Source organism: Furipterus horrens, unplaced genomic scaffold (genome assembly GCF_987537825.1).
Source record: "Furipterus horrens unplaced genomic scaffold, mFurHor1.1.pri manual_scaffold_10, whole genome shotgun sequence".
Classification (NCBI taxonomy): domain Eukaryota; kingdom Metazoa; phylum Chordata; class Mammalia; order Chiroptera; family Furipteridae; genus Furipterus; species Furipterus horrens.
This window is the reverse complement of record NW_028327180.1, coordinates 17,705,090-17,726,667: the sequence shown is the minus strand read 5'-3', so window position 1 is coordinate 17,726,667 and position 21,578 is coordinate 17,705,090. Positions and strand designations below refer to the sequence as shown.

General features: G+C 35.6%; 1 protein-coding gene across 1 annotated transcript in view; it reads left to right on the top strand.

The window, feature by feature from the left end:
- The window catches only part of LRBA (LPS responsive beige-like anchor protein), a 530,437-nt gene that overhangs the window by 77,843 nt on the left and 431,016 nt on the right, over positions 1-21,578 (top strand). The window contains exons 21-26 of the mRNA XM_090287960.1: positions 1,679-1,802; positions 2,098-2,290; positions 16,973-18,031; positions 18,999-19,177; positions 20,040-20,193; positions 20,563-20,743. Coding sequence (XP_090144086.1) covers positions 1,679-1,802; positions 2,098-2,290; positions 16,973-18,031; positions 18,999-19,177; positions 20,040-20,193; positions 20,563-20,743 — 1,890 coding nt within the window. The remainder of the gene's footprint in view (positions 1-1,678; positions 1,803-2,097; positions 2,291-16,972; positions 18,032-18,998; positions 19,178-20,039; positions 20,194-20,562; positions 20,744-21,578) is intronic.

Genomic DNA, 21,578 nt, shown 5'->3' with positions numbered 1-21,578 from the left:
AAAATTGGGACAAGTGTAATAGCATAATCAATAAATATAATTAACCCCCCCAAAACAAACTTTTAATTGGGTAAAAATTTGCTGTATTTAATTTTAAATTCAGAGTTATAACTTTTTGTTTCTCTTTTAAAGTTATGTATTTAAATACATATTTTAAAGGATTTCACCCTGGCTGGTTTGGCTCAGTGGATTGAGCGTCGGCCTGCGAGCTAAGTGTCGCTGGTTTGATCTTCCAGTCAGGGCACATCAGAGAAGGAAAACTCTGACTCCAAAAAACCTCCGCTGCCTTGCGGCATACCTCTTCAGGGGAAAGGCTAAGGGAGTAAACCCCGACAGAAAATCCGGAGCCGGAGTCCCTAAGGCGGTTTGACGTTGTAGTCAACACCGGCAACTCCTGCGGCGCACCTGAAGCCAAGCTGTATTGACTCCGTCTTTCCCTTGGACCCTTCAGCTGCGAAGAGAGGGGGGGTCTGCTGCATGGGCAACAGCAGACCCTCCATATCACCCTACCCAGGCTCTGTAGCTTCAGCTTCACTGGAGAGGACACTCCAGCGTCATCACAAGATGTCGATTCAACACGGGAGGAGACAGATACCGTGTCACTCCCGAGTCGGACTGCACAGCCATTCTCGGCAGTGCAGATAGACTCTTAAGAAGCTACACCATCGTCTCTCGAGACAGACGGCTGCCGATTTTAAAGGATTTAATTTTTAAAGTTAACTGCATGATTTAAGACACCGATGTCATCCCAATAAATTTAATAAAAATGAAAAGTGGTTATCTTAAAAAAAAAGAAATCTTAAAAAAAAAGAAATTTAGATAGCATTATATTTAAGACCATTACAGTAGTGGTTCTATTTGTATTTTTTTCAGGGTATTGAATAGGTTTTAATTTCCTTTGGGTGTTTTAGTATCTAATTTTACTTTTCAAAGAATGGAAGAAAATCTTGACATCTTGTAAAATTCACGATGAGCCCTGGCAGGTGTGGCACAGTTGGTTAGAATGTTGTCTTGTAACTGAAAGGTTGGCGGTTCAATTTCCAACCCATACCTAGGATGTGGGTTCTATCCCTGGCCTGGGCACGGACAATCCCCAGTCCAGGTGCGTGAGGGAGGCAACCAATTGATGCTTCTCTTTTGCATCGATATTTCTCTTTCTCCCCTCTTACCCTTCCCCTCTCTCTAAAAGCAATGAAAAAATGTTCTCGGGTGAGTATAAAAAAGCATTGAATTCACAATGATAAAGAAAAGTGTTGGTGCATACTGTAAATTTTTTTGAAGTTGAGAATTTAATGTTTTTCTGATATTTTTGATTATAGTTTTTTAAAAGAAATAAAGATCAGCTGTATTAATTGCCAGAGATTAGGGAGGGTTGTTAGTAGTTTTACCATCATTTAATTTGTTCTTAATTTAACTTGATTTATTATAACCTTTTAAAATTCATCTTTACTTTTACACATCCTAATGGTGAAAAAAAATATTCTTGTTTGTGGATGCTTGCTAATGAATATATTGTCATCTTTATGGCATATGATGTTTTTTTATAACACAAAAGAGGATATTCTTAGTAGGCATTTATGTCAAGGACACAAAAACAAATTGCAATATATTGATGATCTTCCATCATGAAATTTTTGTAGTGTTCTGGTTTCTTACTATTTTATGAATTGTCTTTTAGAGATACTAAAAGTAATTGCAACCCTACTTCGAAATTCTCCTCAGTGCCCAGAGAGCATGGAAGTACGCAGAGCCTTTCTTTCTGACATGATTAAACTTTTTAATAACAGTAGAGAAAACAGAAGGTAAGCATATGAGAAAGTATTTGCAATATTCAGGTCCAGGTTTGAATAAGCCCGTTTGTTCCAAGAAAAATTGCGTTAAAAAAACACTGTGAAATGAATTTTCCATATGTTTTTGTCATTAATGGTATATAAGTAATGTACCATATAGTTAAATTAAGTTTTCATGACCACATTCTTTAATTGTTTTGCATTACTTAGATAAAGGTGGGTGTTTTGTTTATTTTGTTTTGAACGTCTACGTTTTAGAATTCTTTCATATGATTTAAGTAATTTAGTATCCTCTTGTAATTTTTAGGAGCTTGCTACAGTGTTCTGTGTGGCAAGAGTGGATGCTTTCTCTTTGCTACTTTAATCCTAAAAATTCCGATGAGCAAAAGATAACAGAAATGGTCTATGCCATATTCAGAATCCTGCTTTACCATGCAGTCAAGTACGAATGGGGAGGCTGGCGTGTGTGGGTAGACACTCTGTCAATTACACACTCAAAGGTAAGTTTCTTATGAAAGTGTTTTTAGGATTTTAAATGTCTATAATTTTGAGTTTTACTAATTTAAACATTTTTTATATTTAAAGTTAAGGAAAAAAGATTATTCTCTGAAAGTCAACTGAACAATTAAAACAGGAAATACTAAAAAGAAATATATAAAGTATTTCCAATTTCTGCAGGAACTGAGGTTTTTTTCAAATGTCATTTTTATGTGTGCTTAACTTAAAGTCAGACCTCACAAAACAGCATATTTTCAAGTAGCCATTTTCAGTTATAATACTCTGAATTTTGTAGTGGTTTGAAGCTTTAAACACAAGGTGGCGCAGTGGATTCAAAGATCAGCAATTGGTTCAGGATGTAACCTGGTTCAGTAAACAGAAAAGCTCTGGCTGATGTTTGTTTCAGCCAGTTAGAAAATTAGTTTGGAAGAGTCTACTAATTTTATTTTTTTAACTAAAGCCACTTTAAGTTAGTTATTTATGTATAACTTTAGTTTAAAAATTTTAATGAAATCTTCTAGACACACAAAGTTATGAGGAATAATGTACCTACCACTGTTTATGGAATTAGCTTCCCTATTCCAGTTGCTTTGTCTACCAGTTACTCTCCTTCTTCCCTTACAAACTTGAATTTGGTATATGATTTATTATTTCTATGTCTTATGTATATTTTTAACTATACAATAACTAAACAATAAAGAATTATATTTTTCATGTTGATACTTAAATGATATATTAAATGCATTTTTTTTTTGCAACTTACTGATTTTTACTTGTTATTGTTTGAAGTTCATTCATACTGGCCCATGCACTTGTGTTCATTTTCTCATTTGTATTGTATTCCATGGTATGGCATATTTTGTTTACATATGGAAGTTTCTCTCTCTATTCTTAGAAGTGGAATGACTGACTTTTGAGATGTAGATGTTGAACATTATAAGATAATTGAAATTATTTTCCAAATGGTGTATCAGTTCTCATCGCTTTGTATTATCTCATCACTTAGCATTGCTGGAATTTTAACAGTTTGCTAATTGGCTAAATTTTATATGCTATACCCACCGTAATACTAATTTGCATTTTCTTGTTATTTTGTGGGAGTTCTTTATATATTCTTGGTCTTAATCACTTACTAGCTATACTGTTTATGAACGTCTTCTGTCAGTTTGTGACTTATCCATTTCTGGAGCTTTACGGCATTTTTCTTCTGAGGAAATTTTACATTTCAAATAATGTAGTAAAATTTATTTCTGTTATGGTTTACGCATTTTGTATTTTATTTAAGAATTCTTTATATACTTAGAAGGAATATAAATGTGTAATTAATTATATTATAGATGAGTAGAAGGAACTGAAATGATAAATTTGGTATATCTTTAAATGTTTTATTTTATTGACTCTAATAGTTATTACTCTGGAATATTTTGCCATTGTATTGGAATACATTGTAAATTCTTAAACTTATGATTTTTAGATATTTGAATAACTTTTACTTATTTGAACATACCTAAGATTTATTTACTCTGTTGTTTTCTTTCTCATTGAGAGGGAAGGTGCATCACTCGCATAAGGTGTTATAAAGATATCTTAGATTGGAAGGTAATACCCTACAAATTTATGTTTGAGAACAATTTGGTGCTAAATAAGAAAAAAATGTGATTTTATAAAATCACAGGTAGTAGCCACTACTGTTTTGAACTGACTAGTTTATTTTTTTTATTTTTTATTTTTTTAATGTGTTTTATTGATTATAATGTTACATTTGTCCCAATATCCCTTCCCTCTTCTCCCTTCCACCCAGTGGCCCCCCTCCCTCTAGTTGTCCCCCCCTTTTAGACCATGTCCATTAGTTGTGCATATAGTTCTTCTAAACCTCTCTCTCTGTTTATTCCATTCCCTCCTACCATAATCCTTAATTCCTCTATCATCTCCCTCCCTCTCCCCCTTCCCCCTCCCTGCACCCCCAATATGTTCCCCATACCTATAGTTCTTTTTCCACTCTCGTTGCCTGTTTAGTTTGCCTTTGTTTCAATTCTCTAGCTTCTGTTGTTGTTTCTTGTGATGCAGTTTTCATTTTAGATTTCATAGTTTTGATCCTCCTTTTTCTAAACCAGTCCCTTTAACATCTCATATAACAGTGGTTTGGATCTAATGAACTCTTTCAGTTTTGTTTTGTCCTGGAAACACTTTCTCTGCCCTTCTATTCTGAATGACATTTTCGCTGGATAGAGTATTCGTGGTTGTAGGTTTTTGCTTTTCACTACTTTGAATATTTCTTGCCAGTCCCTTCTTGCCTGCAGGGTCTCCCTTGACAAGTCAGCTGATAGTCTAATTAGGACCCCTTTGTACGTGATTCTTTTCTTCTCTCTTGCTGCTTTTAAGATTCTCTCTTTATCTTTAACTTTTGACATTTTGATTATAATGTGTCTTGGAGTGGTTCTCCCTGGGTCCAGTTTTTTTGGAACTCTCTGTGCTTCCTGGACCTGTAAGTCTATTTCCTTCCCCAAGTTTGGGAAGTTCTGCTTTATTATATTTTCACTTAATTTTTCAATTTCTAGGTCATCTTCTTCACCCTCTGGCAAACCAGTGATTCTTATCTTGGGCCTTTTATAGCTGTCCCAGAGGTTTCTGATCCTCTCATCATTTTCCTTGCTTCCCGTTTTTTCTCTCTGCACTGGTTGACTGTTTGTTTCTTCTCTATGTTCTGGTTTGTTGATTTGAACTCTGGATTTTATTTCCTCACCATCTGTCTCGTATGTGGTTTTGTTCCTTTCATTATGAGTGTTTTTCGATTCTTTCTCATCTTTTTCCAGATCTTTTGTTAATTCTGTAAGCCACCTGATAACAATGGCCCAGAACTGAGCCTCTGACAGGTTTCTTATTTGTTCATCTGTCAGGTTCTTCATCTGTTGCCTGGTGAGCTGTGCCACCAGGATTTCTATAGTTGTCTGCCTCATTTTGACAGATGCGTTTTGTTTTCTTGGGCCGGCTATGGGGGGCAGTGCCTGTGCACTCGTCACAATCCAGCGACCAGTGCCGATCCGCAACCTTTTTTGCCGCGATGTGGCCCTTTGTTGTCACAACCCAGTGACCGGCGGTGGTCCAGCAACCTTTTTTGCGCGCTGTGGTGCTTTGTGGTCACAACCCAGCGACCGGCGCCTGTCTGCGACCTATTTCGCAGCCCTGTGGCGCTTTCTTTGGGGGCGGGGGTCCAAGATGGATTCACACAGTTATTCCGCTAGGAGACCGGGATCCATCCTGCCGCCCTCTGGGCCTCACTGTTCAAGGTGATGTGGTGGCTGCTTTTCCCAGCGTTGGGGTCGCGAGCTGCCGGGGTTTGACTGCAGCCGGGATTGTCCTCCCTGCCGCTGGGATTGTTCTCCCTGCCGCTGTCCCTGGTGCGACCGCAAACAGCACCACCCACTTTCGCTCTTCCTACCTGCCCAAAGGGCGCCGCTGGTTTATAACTTCATACGTTGGGCTTCCGTGTAGTTTTGTTTTCTGGAATTTCTAGTTATCTTTTGTTTTGAAGTAGTTGTATTCCTCTCTAGTTGTAGAGGGAGACCGAGCGTGTCCGTCTAAGCCTCCATCTTGGCCGGAAGTCTGAACTGACTAGTTTAGACTAAGGCAGGGCCCAGCCAAACATGGCCCAAGGTCAGCCAGATTTGGCCTGACCTGCTTCTGAAGATACGGTTTCGTTCAAACATAACTACTCACATTCATTCATATATATACATACATACATATGTGTGTATATATATGCATTCTGTGGCTGCTCCCATTTATTCATATATATACATACACACATACATATATATGTGTGTGTATATATGTATTCTGTGGCTGCTCCCATTTATTCATATATACACATACATACATACATATATGTGTGTGTATATATGTATTCTGTGGCTGCTTTCATGCTACAAATGTTGAGTATTTGCAACAGATACTCTATGGCTTCCGAGCTTGAACGAGTTTACTGTTTGGTACTTTACAGAAACTGTTTGCCACCTCTTGTCTGACGTAGTTTGTGCCGATGCCCAGCTGTTCTCCATCCTGTTGTGGCGGCCGCTGTACACAGGACTGATTTTTCCGTTAGAACTGTTTTCCTACGAGAAAAATAGGTTGAGTTTGGGCCTCCTATACATTTCGATTGGATTTCAGATATATCTGGGGGATCCTAGGTTAGGGAAGGACCAGTATAAATTAGATTTTTTAGATTTCTAAATAGGGGATGTTAATCCAGTGCCTTTGTGTACACTGTAGTTGTTTGTTCAGGTTTTTAGGATGGACAGCTAGAGGAATGTAACCTTCAGGGAAGTAATCCTGACTGTATGGCCTGAAGGCCGTGGGGGCCCAGGGGGCCTTTTCAGGAATTGGTTCCTCCTTTCATAACTACATATCTGCTTGAAGGTGGATTTTTAAAAAGACTTCAGTCAAAATATAATTCATTAGATTGATACAAAAGTAGATATTAGAATGCAATAGTTTTCTATTCATCCATAATATCAAGAGATATGCAAAAATATGAAATAACACTCATTATTTTATTTTGAAAAATCATTTTTCAAAAAATATTTTTATTAACAATGGCTTTACTGTAAATTATTTATAAATTCCTTAATATGTGATATTTCTTAGTCTTAATTTCTACTATGATAAGTAGTAGTAGATATACCCCATATAAGTAAAAGGTTTTTGTGGGGCCTTAGTACTGTTTAAGAGTGTGAAGGGTCCGTAGACTAAAAAGGCTTGAGAACTGCTTAAGTCATAGGGGTATTGAGGGCTAACAGCATAGTCTCTTTGAATTTCCCATCTACAAAATAAAAGGGTTGGACCAGGAGATATCTCAGGTGCTTTTGAGCAGTTATGAATAAATATTTATACCCAGTTACCAGTTCATTTGTGTAAGTATTGAGGAGAACATGGGCTTTGGAAACAGGATAGTTCTGGGTTTAAATTCGTATTTATAATAATTTTTAATTGTGTAAACTTAGGCAAATTTCTCAACTTTTCTGAACAATCAAGGTCTAATCTAAAAATGGTAAATGTATATCTATATGTATAATTGAGGTTGAGAATTAATAAGGGAAGTGACTTTTCCTTTGTCATAGCTCTGTCATTTCTCTTATTATTTTGTCCTTACTGCTAGCAGTCTTGGCTCAGGCACTTAATGTTTGATATAAATACAACTTTTAAATAAGGACTCAATTATATTAAAAATAATTTGTGTAGCATATGTGTTTGAAGCAGCGATTTTAAATCTTTTTCATCTCATTGCACACATAAACTAATTACTAAAATCCTATGGCACACCAAAAAAATCTTTTTTGCTGATCTGATAAAAAGTTAGGTATAATTTTGATTTATTCACACCGGACGACTATTTTTGTGTTGGCTGTTGTCATTTTTGTATTTGACAGTCTAAGGGAGAAGGGGTCAGTGCTCCTGACTAACAGGATTGCACACTGGAAGAAAATCAAACCGCTGCTTACGAAGGGTTATAAAGGAAGAGTTGTGACTACCCAGCTTCAGAACATGCTATGTAGTTCTCTTATCCCACCCCCACGCCTATGCACTTCAGACCTAATCAGCGCTTTGAATTTTGTGTGTATCATTTCCTTTTTTAAAAAGTTAAAAAATGTATTTCTAAATAATATATCTAATGTCTATTTTATAAAAATGACATCATACTATTACATTCTTCTTTGATGTCTTTTTCTGTCAAACCTTATGTTTTAAGGGTTTTTAAAAATTGTCACATATAACTTTGGTTTATTCATTGTTAATGTTATGAATAACTCAGGTGCTCAAAGGCAGACGTTTTAATAGTTGTTTTCAAACTTTTTATAATTGTGGCTCACAGTAAGAACTTTATTGTGAACAGGTATGTATGTACACACACTCCCCTCTCCCTCCACAAACCTGAAACAAAGGTTTCATGATACAATATTTATCCTTATTAAACCTTGGTATGTAGCGATGCATTCTTACATTTTTATTCTTTTTCATTAAAATTGCTGCTGATACCCCAGCAAGAAATTCCATGATTTACCAACTGAATTATCCTCAGTTTGAAAAAGCACTGCTCTAGGATATATAAAGAGAAGTAGAATTGCTGCTCTCTAATCCTTGGTACTGTTAGATTCCATATTTTTGTAAAGTTTTGTGTTTTATCTCCTTTGAAGTTTTTCTGAATTATTTCTGATTCTTCCTACATGTCCACATCATGTCTACTCTGGCTATTTCTAATGGCTGGCAGTCTTAGGTATTATTTTCCTCTAGATTTATTAAGCTAAAATTAACATAATGTTACCTCCATAAACATTTTGCTCATATTTTCTTAGAAAAGCAAATAAGATTTTTTTGCAAAATAATTTCTACCTGATCTTCCACTGTTCCCCTTGAAAAAACGTATTTCCTGCCCAACCTTCCACTATTTCACATGACCAAAATCTCCTGTCGGGCTGTATTGGTTCTAGTCTTTCTAACATGTATCACACTTCGTTAAATCTTTATTTTTCTTTATTCATGGCCTGCACTTGGTGCTCCTTTGTACCTACCCAAATCCTTTATATTTTTCAGGACCTTGTTAGTTAAATCACGTCTGTGTGACAGGTTTTGGTATACTCAGGCGATGTCATTCTGCATGAATTCCCAGCACCTAATTTTCTCTTGCGCTCCCCCTCCCACGGCTCTCCCTCCCCCTCCTCCTCCTCCTCCTCCTCTTTCCTCCTACGCCCTCTCTTCCCCTGGCTTGCGACTGGTCAGTCTTCTACGTACCTTTCCCTGGCCGTTGGCGCTGGCTGTGGCCACCCTGTGTCACTGTGCACCTAGCTCTCTGCCGCTTCGCTTGCTGTCTTTTCCCTTTTTCAGCCACTGTCTCCCTCCTTCCTCCTATTCCTCTCTTTCTTCTCTGTTTTTCCCTCCAGCATCCCTGCGTCCATTCCGTACCCCTTGCCTTCGGCCTCCGCCCACATATTTCCTTTTGTCTGTGTTTTTCTGTGCTTAGTTAATCTGTGTCTGTTTTGTCTCTGCTTTCCTCCCCTTCCCCTTCTTGGTTGGTCCAACATGCTGTGGACTGTCATATAGTTTTAGTCACACTGCCTAGGTCTTGCTCAGTTGCCCACCTCTTTTCTTCCCTTTCCTGCCTTTACCTTTCCTCTTTATTTTCCGTTCCACTTCTCTCTTTTCTCCTTATTCTATTTGAGTACCTTGTAATTACTATGGAAGATGAGTGAATCAGGCACTGATCTTATCCTGCAAGAAGTTACTTTTTAATATGAGAGATAACATGTATACAAAAACTAAAAAGCAAGGCAGGAAGGAATAAGCGTGTCATGTACATGAAGAAGAGCGGTAATGCATAGTATAGCAAATGTAGACTAGCATTTAATCATGTGTGATTCTGTAATACCTCTCCTACTGCATATTATTCGTTAAAACTGATTTCTTACCTTGGTTTTTAATTGTAAACTCTCATTAGTAGGGCTGAAAGGTTTTATGCTTCTTCATATCTCTCATAGAACTGTGCATAGTACTGAGTACTTGGTAGCTGCTTATTAAATATTTGTTGCAGGAAGGAGAAGGAAGAACTACATCGTCATTGTTTAGGGCTTTTTGGTTCAACTGTCATGTGGCACTATGCCACCCCATGTGTGCCTCAGTGTCTCGGTCCATGAAACAACTGCAGAAGTTTTTTTTGAAAAATGTTTTATTTATTTATTTTTAGAGAGAGGGGAAGGGAGGGAGAAGAAAAGGGCGAGAAACATCCACTGGTTGCCTCTCCTATACACCCTGATAGGGGACTGAACCTGTAGCCTGGCTGGGAATGGAACCAGTGACCTTCACTTTGTGGGATGACATCAGCTTAACCAACTGAGCCGCACTGGTCATGGCTGCAGCAGATGTCTTTAAAGTTCCTATGCCACAATGACTCACAGGACGGCTTGGGACCACCTCCTCAGAGTAACCTGGGATGTGCATTTTATCATAAACCCTACTTTAGAATTTTAATGTGAATTTCATAGGCTGTTCCCAGAAATCTGTATTTTAAAAAAAGCCCTTCTTATGCACTCTAAATTATGAGCACCCCTCTGGTGTACAGGGAGTTATTTTTATTAACTTTTATAAAATTCTCTGCTTCCCACCTTCATATACTAAGCTGTTAAGATAATATGATATACTCTTTCGAAGTATGGAGAATAAAGGAATCCTATATAAATTAAATATGGACCCCAGTTAAGATCCCATAGTACGTTAAAAAAATAAGGTGCACTTTTTGTTGTTGTTCTGGGAGCATATCTTATGGTGTACAGAGTGTTAGGGGAAGAAATAGGAACTACTGTTTTTATGTATTATGTGAAATCAGTATTTCTTAACTTGGTTTATATACAACAAACCCAAGGTGGCCTTTAGTTTTGTGTGATATCTATATAGTTTTGATTAATCAGTTAGTATTTTTCTTTACGCCAGTAACATATGGCTTTAAACAAATTTTAAAACCCTTTGCAGAGAAAATGGCTGCTTTATGGAGAGGCTTATTTTGCCTAAGTTGGGCCAAGAACCAGTTTTTAACTCAGGTTTTAGGATTACAATTATAAAGCAGCCTAAATGCTGATTAAGTTAATTCTGGAGTAATTTTGTATGTGGACCTATTGCTTAGTGCTGTTAAAGTATACTTTAAAAAATAAATGCTAAAGCATTACTTGACTGTGAGAGGGCGGTAAGAAAAACTAAAGTTACTAGTTAATTGTTATGGTTTTGCCTTTAATTTTAATGTTTATTAAATGTCCTTTAGTTTAATTCTTTGTGTGAATTTCCTTTATGAACTAAAAGCCTTTCTGTTTCATAATGTTTATATCAAGTAAGTTATTTGAATATTGCTATGTTAATTTTTTTGAATTTTAATATCTTGATATCTTTTTAAAATAAAATGGACAACTTATACTTTAAGGCTCTTCAGATCAATATTCAATGAAGTTTAAGATAGAGCTGAAGTGATTCAGTAATTGGATGAACAATTTGTAACATGCTGTTAAAATTCTGAAATTACTGGGATTAAATTTTCTCTTCTGAAAATATTTATTCTAAAGCTTTATAAATATTTTCATGACTGTGATACTGAAATGATGCTTATTTTTTCTTTTTTTGCAACCATTTAAATCTCAGTATCTCAAATTTATAACACGGTTTCTGATAAAGAACTCGTGTGTAAAAAACTAATGTTGCAGAATTAGATAGCTTTTGCAGAGTTTCACTAAGATACACTCAGCTGCTATAAAAAGCCAAAGAAACTCAATTGCGATTTTATTGTCCACTTTGATAGATTTCCTGCCACCATTGTAGCAGGGAAGCTGTTTGTCACTGTATCTCCCTCCTCCAACAGCAGAACTGGGTTTTATAAGCAGAAACAGGCTCTTCTGGTGTAACTGCACTGTGGTGGTTACTTTGATCATGGGGTTTCAAATGTGCACCTGTTCAAAGTAATCTTTTAATTCCATTATTTTCTGGTGTTCTTTAGGTTTTCAGTATTTATATTTTTCTTCTTTTTTTATGCTTCAAATAGTACATTAAGTTGAGTAATTAAAGAATACTGTCCTCTCTTTAGTTAATAAAGTTAAATTGTCATTTTATATATCCTGAATTAGGAGAATTGTCCCAAGTTTTTTTCCTAAACAACTAAAACTAAAAACTTTAGATACTGGATTTTGTCTAGACCTGTGTTGCCATAAGGTTAGAATGGGTCTATGACTTAAAATAATCAACAGGTAAGTTATTCACACTTGAGTTAAAAATACAATATGATTTATATTTTTCCCATAGGGTCAGTTGGGTATTTAATTATTTTTGGTTATTTGAAATACCTTAAAATTTTACTTGCTGTTAGCAATGTGATGAAATGGCTTAAACATAAATGCAAGTCATTCTATATCAGAAGAAAATACAGTTTAGTTTGGGTAAAAAGCTGGTGGAGCCCTGAGCGATGTGACTCGGCTGGGCATTGTCCCAGAGTGAAATGTCACTGGTTCAATTCCTGGTCAGGGCACACGTGTCTGGGTTTTAGGTTTGTCCCTGGGCAGGGCCTGTATGAGAGGCAACCAGCTGATGTTCCTCTCTCACATCAGTGTTTCTCTCCCCCTTGTTCTCCCTCTCTTCCCCTTTTCCTAAAAATAAATAAAATCTTAATTACTGTTTTCTAAAGCAGGTGGAAATCAATTTTGTTAGAATTTTCTAATGGTTTCTTAAAAGTATTTTAAAAAATCCCAGGCTGCAACCTGGCATATATAAATACGCATATGTTTGTGTGGTTATGGTAGCTATATAATAAATGAAAGCTATGTATTTTTGCAGTAAATTTCAAGAGTTATAAAAATTTTCCTATTTCATGAATTGTCCCCACTTTATACTTAATTGCTAAATATTTTTTGGCTTAAAATTTTTTAACCAATTAGTGTTTATCTTTATTTTTTACATTGATAAATAATGTGTGCTCATTGTAGGAAAATTGGAATGTAGTACACAATTTTATACACCTAAAAATTAAGAATCACCTGCTATCCATTCACCTATGTGTGACTTAATATTAACATTCTGGTACAAAACTTTTCAGTCTTTTGTTATATGCATAAATATATACATACATATACTTTCTTACAAAAACTATGATCATATTTATGATATTGTACAATGGTTTCATTTAATGATATACTTCTGACATGAATTTTATTTCAGTTATTTCACTTTTGTGTGTATTAGTAGATCTTTATTTAGAACAACAGGCTGCAGCTGGATTTAGTGTGGTGGTGTAGTTTGTGGACCCCTATCCTAGAACTGCTTGAAGGAACTGTGCGCCCCAGACGCCTGTGTTCAGGTGGTCATTGTGTTGTAGCTGAGGAAGCTTTGGACTCAGGCAGTCCTGGGTTTAACTCCCTGTGGAAGAGCTTGGGCACGTTATTGGACTTCTCTGACTCATTTGAATTCATCAGAAAATGTAAATGAAAGAGAGTGATGAATGTACTGCGCCTTACTCAGTACCTGGAAAATAGAGCCGTTGGTGAAACAGTTACTTGTTCCTTTTCTCATTTCCCTTATTCCTCTTTAGCTTAGTTTCCAAGGTGTCAGGGTGTTCTGATATTTTTGTCACTTTTGGTGTGCACTGCCACATTGCTTCTTAGAACCTGACTGCCCCGATATGTTGTTACCAGGGGTGGGAACCTGTTTCCCTGAAACTTTAGTAGCATTGGGTAATTTAATTTTTTTTTAAATTAATTTTTATTTAAGTGTAGTTGGTATACAGTATATTAATTTCAGGTGTACACTGTAGTGATTCGACGTTTATATACCTTACATATGATCATCACACTAGTAATCATGTATCACTGTGCAAACTTAAACAGGATTATTGTCTATATTCCCATTCCTATTTTTCTTTTTAAATTTCAAAACCAGTATTACTTTATTTTTCAAGTATATTCAGTAATAAAACCTCAACATTTTCAGCCCTTTTGACTTATCTCCCACCTGCTTCTCTTCTGGCAACCATTTGTCTGATCTCTATTTCTGTGAGTCTGGTCTTATTGTTTTTGTTTTATTTTGTTGCTGTTTCCTTACAGGAATTTTAGTGGCTGCATGCTGTTAGGTGTATATATAGTGTATCCTATTATGGAGAAGTAAAGTTAAAAGCAAAAGCTGTAGCTTTGACATAATATCGGGTGCTCTCAGACCACTTGTAATTCTAGGAAGGAGTGATGGAATGAGCGATTCAAGTTTACTTATGATATTCTGGCGTTCTCCAAAATTTTATTAGGAAAAATTGGTTGAGGTGGTATTTTTTAAATCTGATTTGCTTCAGGGGAGGATGAAGTCTTGAGTCCTTCCTGTACCTGCTGTTTCTCAAATCCTTCATGCTTCATTTTGGGGTACTGTCTTCTGGAACCCATCAAAATATATTGCCTGTTCAAAAAATGTTAAGTTTATTACATGATGAACATATATGCTTATTATATATATGACGTGTTTTCCTCAAGGGATTTTTTTCCCTTTGTTATTGAACTTACGCTATTTTCGTAACATTCTCTTAGGTAGTTTTCTTTGTATAGCATAGGCTTTATTCTTGATTCTCCTCTAGTCAGGATGTATTAAGGTAACATTTAAGATGTTGGGTTTGAACGACAATATTTATATTTGTAAACAAGGTGCTTTGTGCAATCTAGATCAGTAAATTTTTATAAACATTTTTAATTTGACTGTAACTGTTGTATCTGTTACTTTTTACTTTTGTTGTAGCAAGGTGTCAGATCAGAGTCTTTGTAAGAAATACATTGTGTCCATGGTGTTGAATACATGGTAGTCACTCACATACAAGTGGAATGAATAGATGCGTGGGTGGATTAACTGGAACTTTCAGACGATTTGTGACCAGTTCAGACTCTGAAAATTGTGGTTGACCTTTAGGGAGGGTTGAATTTTATTTTGACTGCTAAAAGAATTTGTATTCTTTAGCTCAGTGAGAAAATAATTTAGTACCTTAATATATGGAGAGTTTCTCTAATTGTAGTCATTTTGAGCTATGCTTATGGGCACTACCCCATATGTGAAGGTCCTGCTGTTTTTAAAGATACATCTTATTTATCAACTGTGGAAAGGTTGCTAATCTAAGAATTAGAAATTAGCGTATCACATTCAGCTTGTATTTTTATGGGAAAATAAAATACAATGAAAAAGATCATTTGCTTAAAAAAAAAAATCCTGTTCCTAAACATTGCCTAACATTTAAATATCTAAATTTTAAATATGTCATTAAAATGTTAATTTCTTGATGTATTGTATTCATCTTTTACCTCTTAATCAGTAAAGTTGCGTGTTAATTAAGTTGAAAGTGATGGCAGAATAAGTGTAGTTATTTGTTTGTGAGTATAACTAGTAGTTTATAGAAGTACTTTCTAGACATTGCAAACAGCTATAGATTAGCTATCGAATGATTGTGAAGATTAATGACTAGTCTTTTCGCTGGGTAATTTAGAACAATATCTGGTAATTAATTAGGAATTATCAGTCACGAATACCATTAGGAAAACATTATCAAAAAAGATAACAGCGATGATAATTGCTTATTTGCCATTTTGTTGTAGGCTATTGTAGTACACTAAGGGGAAATTAAAAGATCAACTTCAGTATTCTAAAGGCTATGTTAATATTCACATTTACAGAAAAAACTGTAAAAGAAGTTGGTTTACTTAGGAAAGACAAAACACTATTTAGAACAAATTTGACTACAAATGGGGAGGCAGGTACAATTCATTATGTACATGTACTGGTTTTATCCAAAAGAAAAATTACTATTCTTGTACATTTTTGATGACATCTTGGAGTTAAATACCTGGGCTTTTAAATTCCCACAGAGTTGGTTCCACAGTCCCCAGGCAAGGCATCCCTGCGATGCAGAACTAGCAAGAAGTTCATTGATAAATTTATAATAAAGATTTAAAAATATCCTTAATTTGAATAAAGTAATAGCAAATGATTATTGACAACTAAATTCACTCTAAAACACTGGCTATTGTAGAAATAACTGATCTATTTTCAAAATCACTGTGCGGTTGGAAGTTATGTGGCTTGTATTCCTTAGGTGAGTACAGAGTATATGGACTGTATTAGAGATGTTGAATTTTATTCTGCGTGAGGGTGCGCCATTAGAGAATTTTGAGTAAGAAGGAGACATGATGTGATTTCTTAAAATATCAGTTTATTTGGAAAACTGATTTTCAGGATATTATTATAATTATCACTTAAGGAACACAAGTCACATGACTGCCAACTGCACAGAGCATTATAATTTTTTGAGAGGCTTTTCTCATCGAAATACCAGTGATAGTCACATAACGGTTGGCTGTAAGATAGTAATCCTTGAAAAGATATAAAATAATAAACTTTTGACATTAAAAATCCCAGCACTTTCTTTTATACTTCTCTAATCAAAAAATTTCCATTTAGTTGGGTAAAAGGCTAAGCATGATATGGGGATGTTCACGGTGTTGAATACGTGGTAGTCACTCACCTACAAGTGGAATGAATAGATGCATGGGTGGATTAACTGGAACTTTCAGACTATTTGTGACCAGTTCAGACTGTGGTTGACCTTTGGGGAAGGGTTGAATTTTATTTTGACTGCTAAAAGAATTTGTATTCTTTAGCTTAGTGAGAAAAAAATTTAGTAGCTTAATATATGGAGAGTTTCTCTAATTGTAAACATAATTAATTGATAGTTTTTACTCTGCTGGGGATAAATCATGGAGAAATGAGTTTTCGTTGCTGTTGAAATATCATATTATCTAGTTCACCAAGCACTTCTAATGGTACATATTCAGATCCTTGTAGAAGTTAATAGAGGCCAGTAGAATAATGTGAATAATGTGTTCTTTTCCTATACATCTTTAAGAATAGTCTAAATAGCTGTGTTCTCATTGTGGTTTGATGCCATGTTACCTTTTAGCATTAAAATTAGTTACTCTTTTTGCTGTTTAGAATTTTGTGATTGACTTATTTTATAGGAATGTTATGGGAAAATTGTTTTATTGCATTATAAAAAGTGTATCTGAAAAGTTGTTAAATATAGTTTATGTTCTTCATGCTTTGTTCATTTTTTGCATATTTTGACTGATTATTCATTTTTCATCTAGGTCACTTTTGAAATACACAAAGAAAACCTTGCTAATATATTTAGGGAACATCAGGGAAATACTGGTGAAGAAATAGGGCAGTGCTCTTCAAGTTCACTTCAAGCAGTCTCTGAGACTGGTGAAGATGTAAATGTTTCCGAAGGGTCCCAACAATCAGATACAAAGGATTCTCCTGTGTCTCCTCATGTCATCAGAAATAATGTTGAAAAGTCAAGTATTGAGAAGACAAGTTCAGTAGACTCTGCATCCAGCATTGAACTGCAAACTCATAATACATCTGATGAAGGAAGGAAAACTGGGCAAGAAAATCAGGAGTTACTGGACGAAGTCCCTTTAGAGGAAACATTGATAAGTGAAACAAGTAATGCAGGTGATTTAGAATTATCTTCTGACATAATAGAAGCTAGTACTATGTCCTCTGATACTTCGAAAACAATTGACAAAGATACGACCGTCAGTGAAGTAACTACTTCAGTAGGTTCTCCTTCAGAAGAGGATGCTTCAGAGGCGCCAGAATTATTGGATAAGTCTACAGTAGAGGAAGAAGATGATGATGATTATGTAGAATTGAAGGTAGACAGTAGTCCTACTGAGGGAACCAGTCTTCCCACAGAGCTTCAAGAGAATTGCTTGTCTTCAGGTGCAACTGAAGCCAAGGAAAGACCAGACATTCTTAGTAATGACCAAAAATTAACATTTCAAGAGGAGGAATCTCTAAGTAAGAAGCAAACTGATACTGAAACTCAAGGTTCTAAAGATTCTGGAATCTTGACTATGACAGCATCAGGGTCTTCAGCTACCTCACCAGACACTGCTGTTTCCCAAACTGTACAGTCAGACATGGGTCAGATGCTGGAGGAAGAGAAGAAAACAACTAACTTGGCTAGAGAAACCAAAGTACTTAATAATGCTCATGCTAATACCTTCGAGCCTCCTACTACTTCTGAGCAGAGGATTGCTAAGTTGGATGTTTCCAGTGTTGCCACAGATACTGAGAGACTGGAATTGAAGGCCAGTACAAACGTGGAGGCATCTCAGCCTCTTCAACCTGTGCTTGAGGTGATAATATTGTCTTCTTGAAATGTATTTGCATGAGTTAAAATAGACCAAGCATATATACTTACATTTTATTTCATTTTGCATTTAGTTGAATCCTACTTGCAAATACATAAATGCAATGAAGATAAAGATTATATTTCTTGAGCCCAGCATTTGGCTTTTAGTATGTGTTCATAATGGCCGCTTTAATTATTTTCACCAGAGCACCACCAAAAGTTACTACTTTCGATTTTCAGGATTGTCGTAATTTTAGTTTATAAGGCAAGCATTGGAAATGCTTGCCTTTTGCCTTTTATTTGATAACCCAAAGAGTGAGCACATTAGTTTTCTTACAAAATCTAGGATTACTTTCCTGCAGAACGACCTGCTAGTGTACAGTTTTTTTATATAAAGTGTGTTGGTTTAAAATTACTCCCTGTAGTCTGTTTACTTTGGAAGAGGGAGGCACTTGTGTGAGATCAGAGTCCCAGCTTTCCCCTTTGCCGTGTCTCCCGGTGACTCAGGGCAGTGGTTGGTTGCATGTTGTCATTTCCCACTTTATTCTAAATTCTTTTTCTCTCTCCCTCCTTCCTATTTTTCTGGTTTTTTCTTTATTCTGCTCTCGTTTTTGTTTGTTCTCAATTCCAGCCAATTTATAAACTAGATACTGCTTTGATACTGCTTTCTTTCATGCTATGATTCAAAATGAAGAACTTAAATTCCATTAAAAAATGCTGCATTAGCTGGTGGTAATACTAGCATGGTTCCAAGCTAATTATTTTGAATGGTGGTAGTTTAGTATATTTGAAAACTGCTTTAATTGTATTCAAGTATTGTTATTATTCATTAATAATTTTTCTCTAATTGTTTCCTTAATATCTTAAAATGTATTTGTTAGATGAATTGCATAGAAGCTACTAAACTACTTATTAATGCCTTCCTTTGAAATGGAACTAATTTTATTACTCTTTTTAATTTTCTGTATTAGACGTCAAGACAACAGGAGCAGTCAGGGCAAGGAGCAGCACCAGATGCTGTTAATGGACAGAGGAGGGATTCCAGATCTACTCTGTTCCGTATTCCTGAGTTCAAATGGTCTCAGATGCATCAGCGTTTGCTCACTGATCTATTGTTTTCAATAGAAACAGATATACAGATGTGGAGAAGGTTTGTCCATATGTTTGTTATAGAAGACGTGTGTAAACTTTAGCCTTTATTTCCAAAGAAATTTACATAGTTAACATTTTGCAATTAATTTCTGGTATTTGGTTCAAAATTAGAATATAAATTATGTCTATGGTAAGGTTTTACCAAATTAACTTTTATTCTCCATTATAAAACTGACTTATCCTTGCTGGATTAAAAAAACTTGAAAATCAGGTATTTTCTTTTAAAAAAACTTGCTGAACATTTATTTCCTGTAGCATATTTTACAGCATCTAATTCATCTGGAAGTAGATCTACCAAGTGGGTTTATTTTTAGAGTACTAACAAAATTGGGATTTAAGAAAAATATCCAGTTCTACAATGAATTTTTTGGTATAAAAAAATCTATATTTCACATTATCCTTGATTGTATGATATATGGTTTAAAAAGTGCCTAATTTATTTATTGTTTATTGTATACTTCTTTTATTCTGTTTAAAGGCATTTTATGACATTATCTAAGAAAACGTTAGTAAAAAATTCATTTTCATTAGCACATTTAGCCCATTTACCTCTTAATTTTTGCCACATGGCTCTCAGTTTAGTCCCCAATTAAGGATAATTTAGTTCAACTTTTTATATCAAGTGTAAGATGAGTAGCATTTATGTTTCAGCACTGAAAAGGGGCTTGGACAGTAACTGCTGACATGGAATGGTCTGTACCTTCTGAGGAAGTGTACGCCCCATGTGCCTGCTGCATCATTATCTTACTCAGCTTTCAAGATGAAGCAAAAGCACCTTCTTATCCCCCCTCCCCTCAAGTAGGCAAATTGTGATTTCCTTTCTTTAGCTTTATCAGTAAACATCATTTATCTTTGGACAGCCATTCAACAAAGACAGTTATGGACTTCGTGAATAGCAGTGATAATGTCATCTTTGTACACAACACAATTCATCTCATCTCTCAAGTGATGGACAATATGGTCATGGCTTGTGGGGGTATACTGCCATTGCTTTCAGCTGCTACATCGGCTACAGTAAGGACTTCCCTACTCTATAACATTGGTGTGGAAACATGACTTTTATGCATCTTTATTGATTAAAACTTGAATGTGGTGGTTACTGTGCAATATAGGTGCTGTAAATCAAAAGCAAAGGGAATGAAAGGACTAAAAGGAAGGTTGATTTCTTAGGGATGTGTCAGCTAGTGAATATGACGTGATTGATGTGTTTCACCTGTAGGTCTCCTTTGCCTTTTTTAAATGAAATGATAAGGAAATCACTCTGTGGTCCTAGATTTCTGAAAGCTTGGCTTTTTGTAAAATTTAGAACTTAGGGGATGTAGCTAATAAAAATTAGATTTTTATCAGAACTTAGATGTAATTGTCAAACTTTATTTCTTACAGCATGAGCTGGAGAATATTGAACCTACTCAGGGCCTCTCAATAGAAGCCTCTGTGACATTTTTGCAGAGGTTAATCAGCCTTGTGGATGTGCTCATATTTGCCAGTTCTCTTGGCTTTACTGAAATAGAAGCTGAAAAAAATATGTCATCTGGAGGAATTTTGCGGCAATGTCTCCGACTAGGTGAGCTGTTAAAACCCCAAACCCAAAAGTTAGGAATTTACTTGACAAACTTTCAGTAATCCAGATACAGTAAATTGAATACTGTCTTTCTCCTGTTGTTGGGCAAATGTGTGCCAGTCATTTCATCCCTTGCTACATTTTTAACTTGTAGAGGGTGAAGGACTATGTATGTCCTGTGCAATAGTAGTAGCTTGACAAGTTGGATAAAAGAGGAAGGACACGTACTGAAAAACCTACGAAGTTGATTCTGGTCAACATTACCCCTCCTTCCTGAATTATTTTTTGTTCTAATCTAGAACTTCTCAAATTAAAAAAGAAAAAAAAAAATAACTTACACACATGAATCATCAGAGAAGATGTTGCTAACATGCAGATTAGCTTAGATGGGTCCGGGATGAGGCTTAAACTTTCTAAGAAGTCCAGGTGACGACGTTACTTTTCTTACTAATACACTTGAGTACCAAGGTTGTAAACTAGCATCATTCAAGTACAGCCTTTATCCAAATAGGCTGTGGTAATTTGTTAAGGCAGGCAATTAAATTATTAAATCTCTGTTCATCTCCTGGAGGTCATCTTCATTCGGTAAAAGTTAAAATGCATGAAAATAATTTTTAGTGTTAAAGGTTTCCTTAGGCGAACAAAAAAGTGTTTTTCTTAATGCAGGAGGTTTCCTGTATCCAGTTGTAAGTACTAAGACTTTGTCGATTATTTGCTTATTAAATGGAGAGAAGTAGGTGGAGAGAGGGGGGCCAGGAAATGGAAGCAAAACCGGTACAAGCTATGGTGCATGAAGATACATCGGAAATAAGGCACCTATGAAAATATAACATTAGAA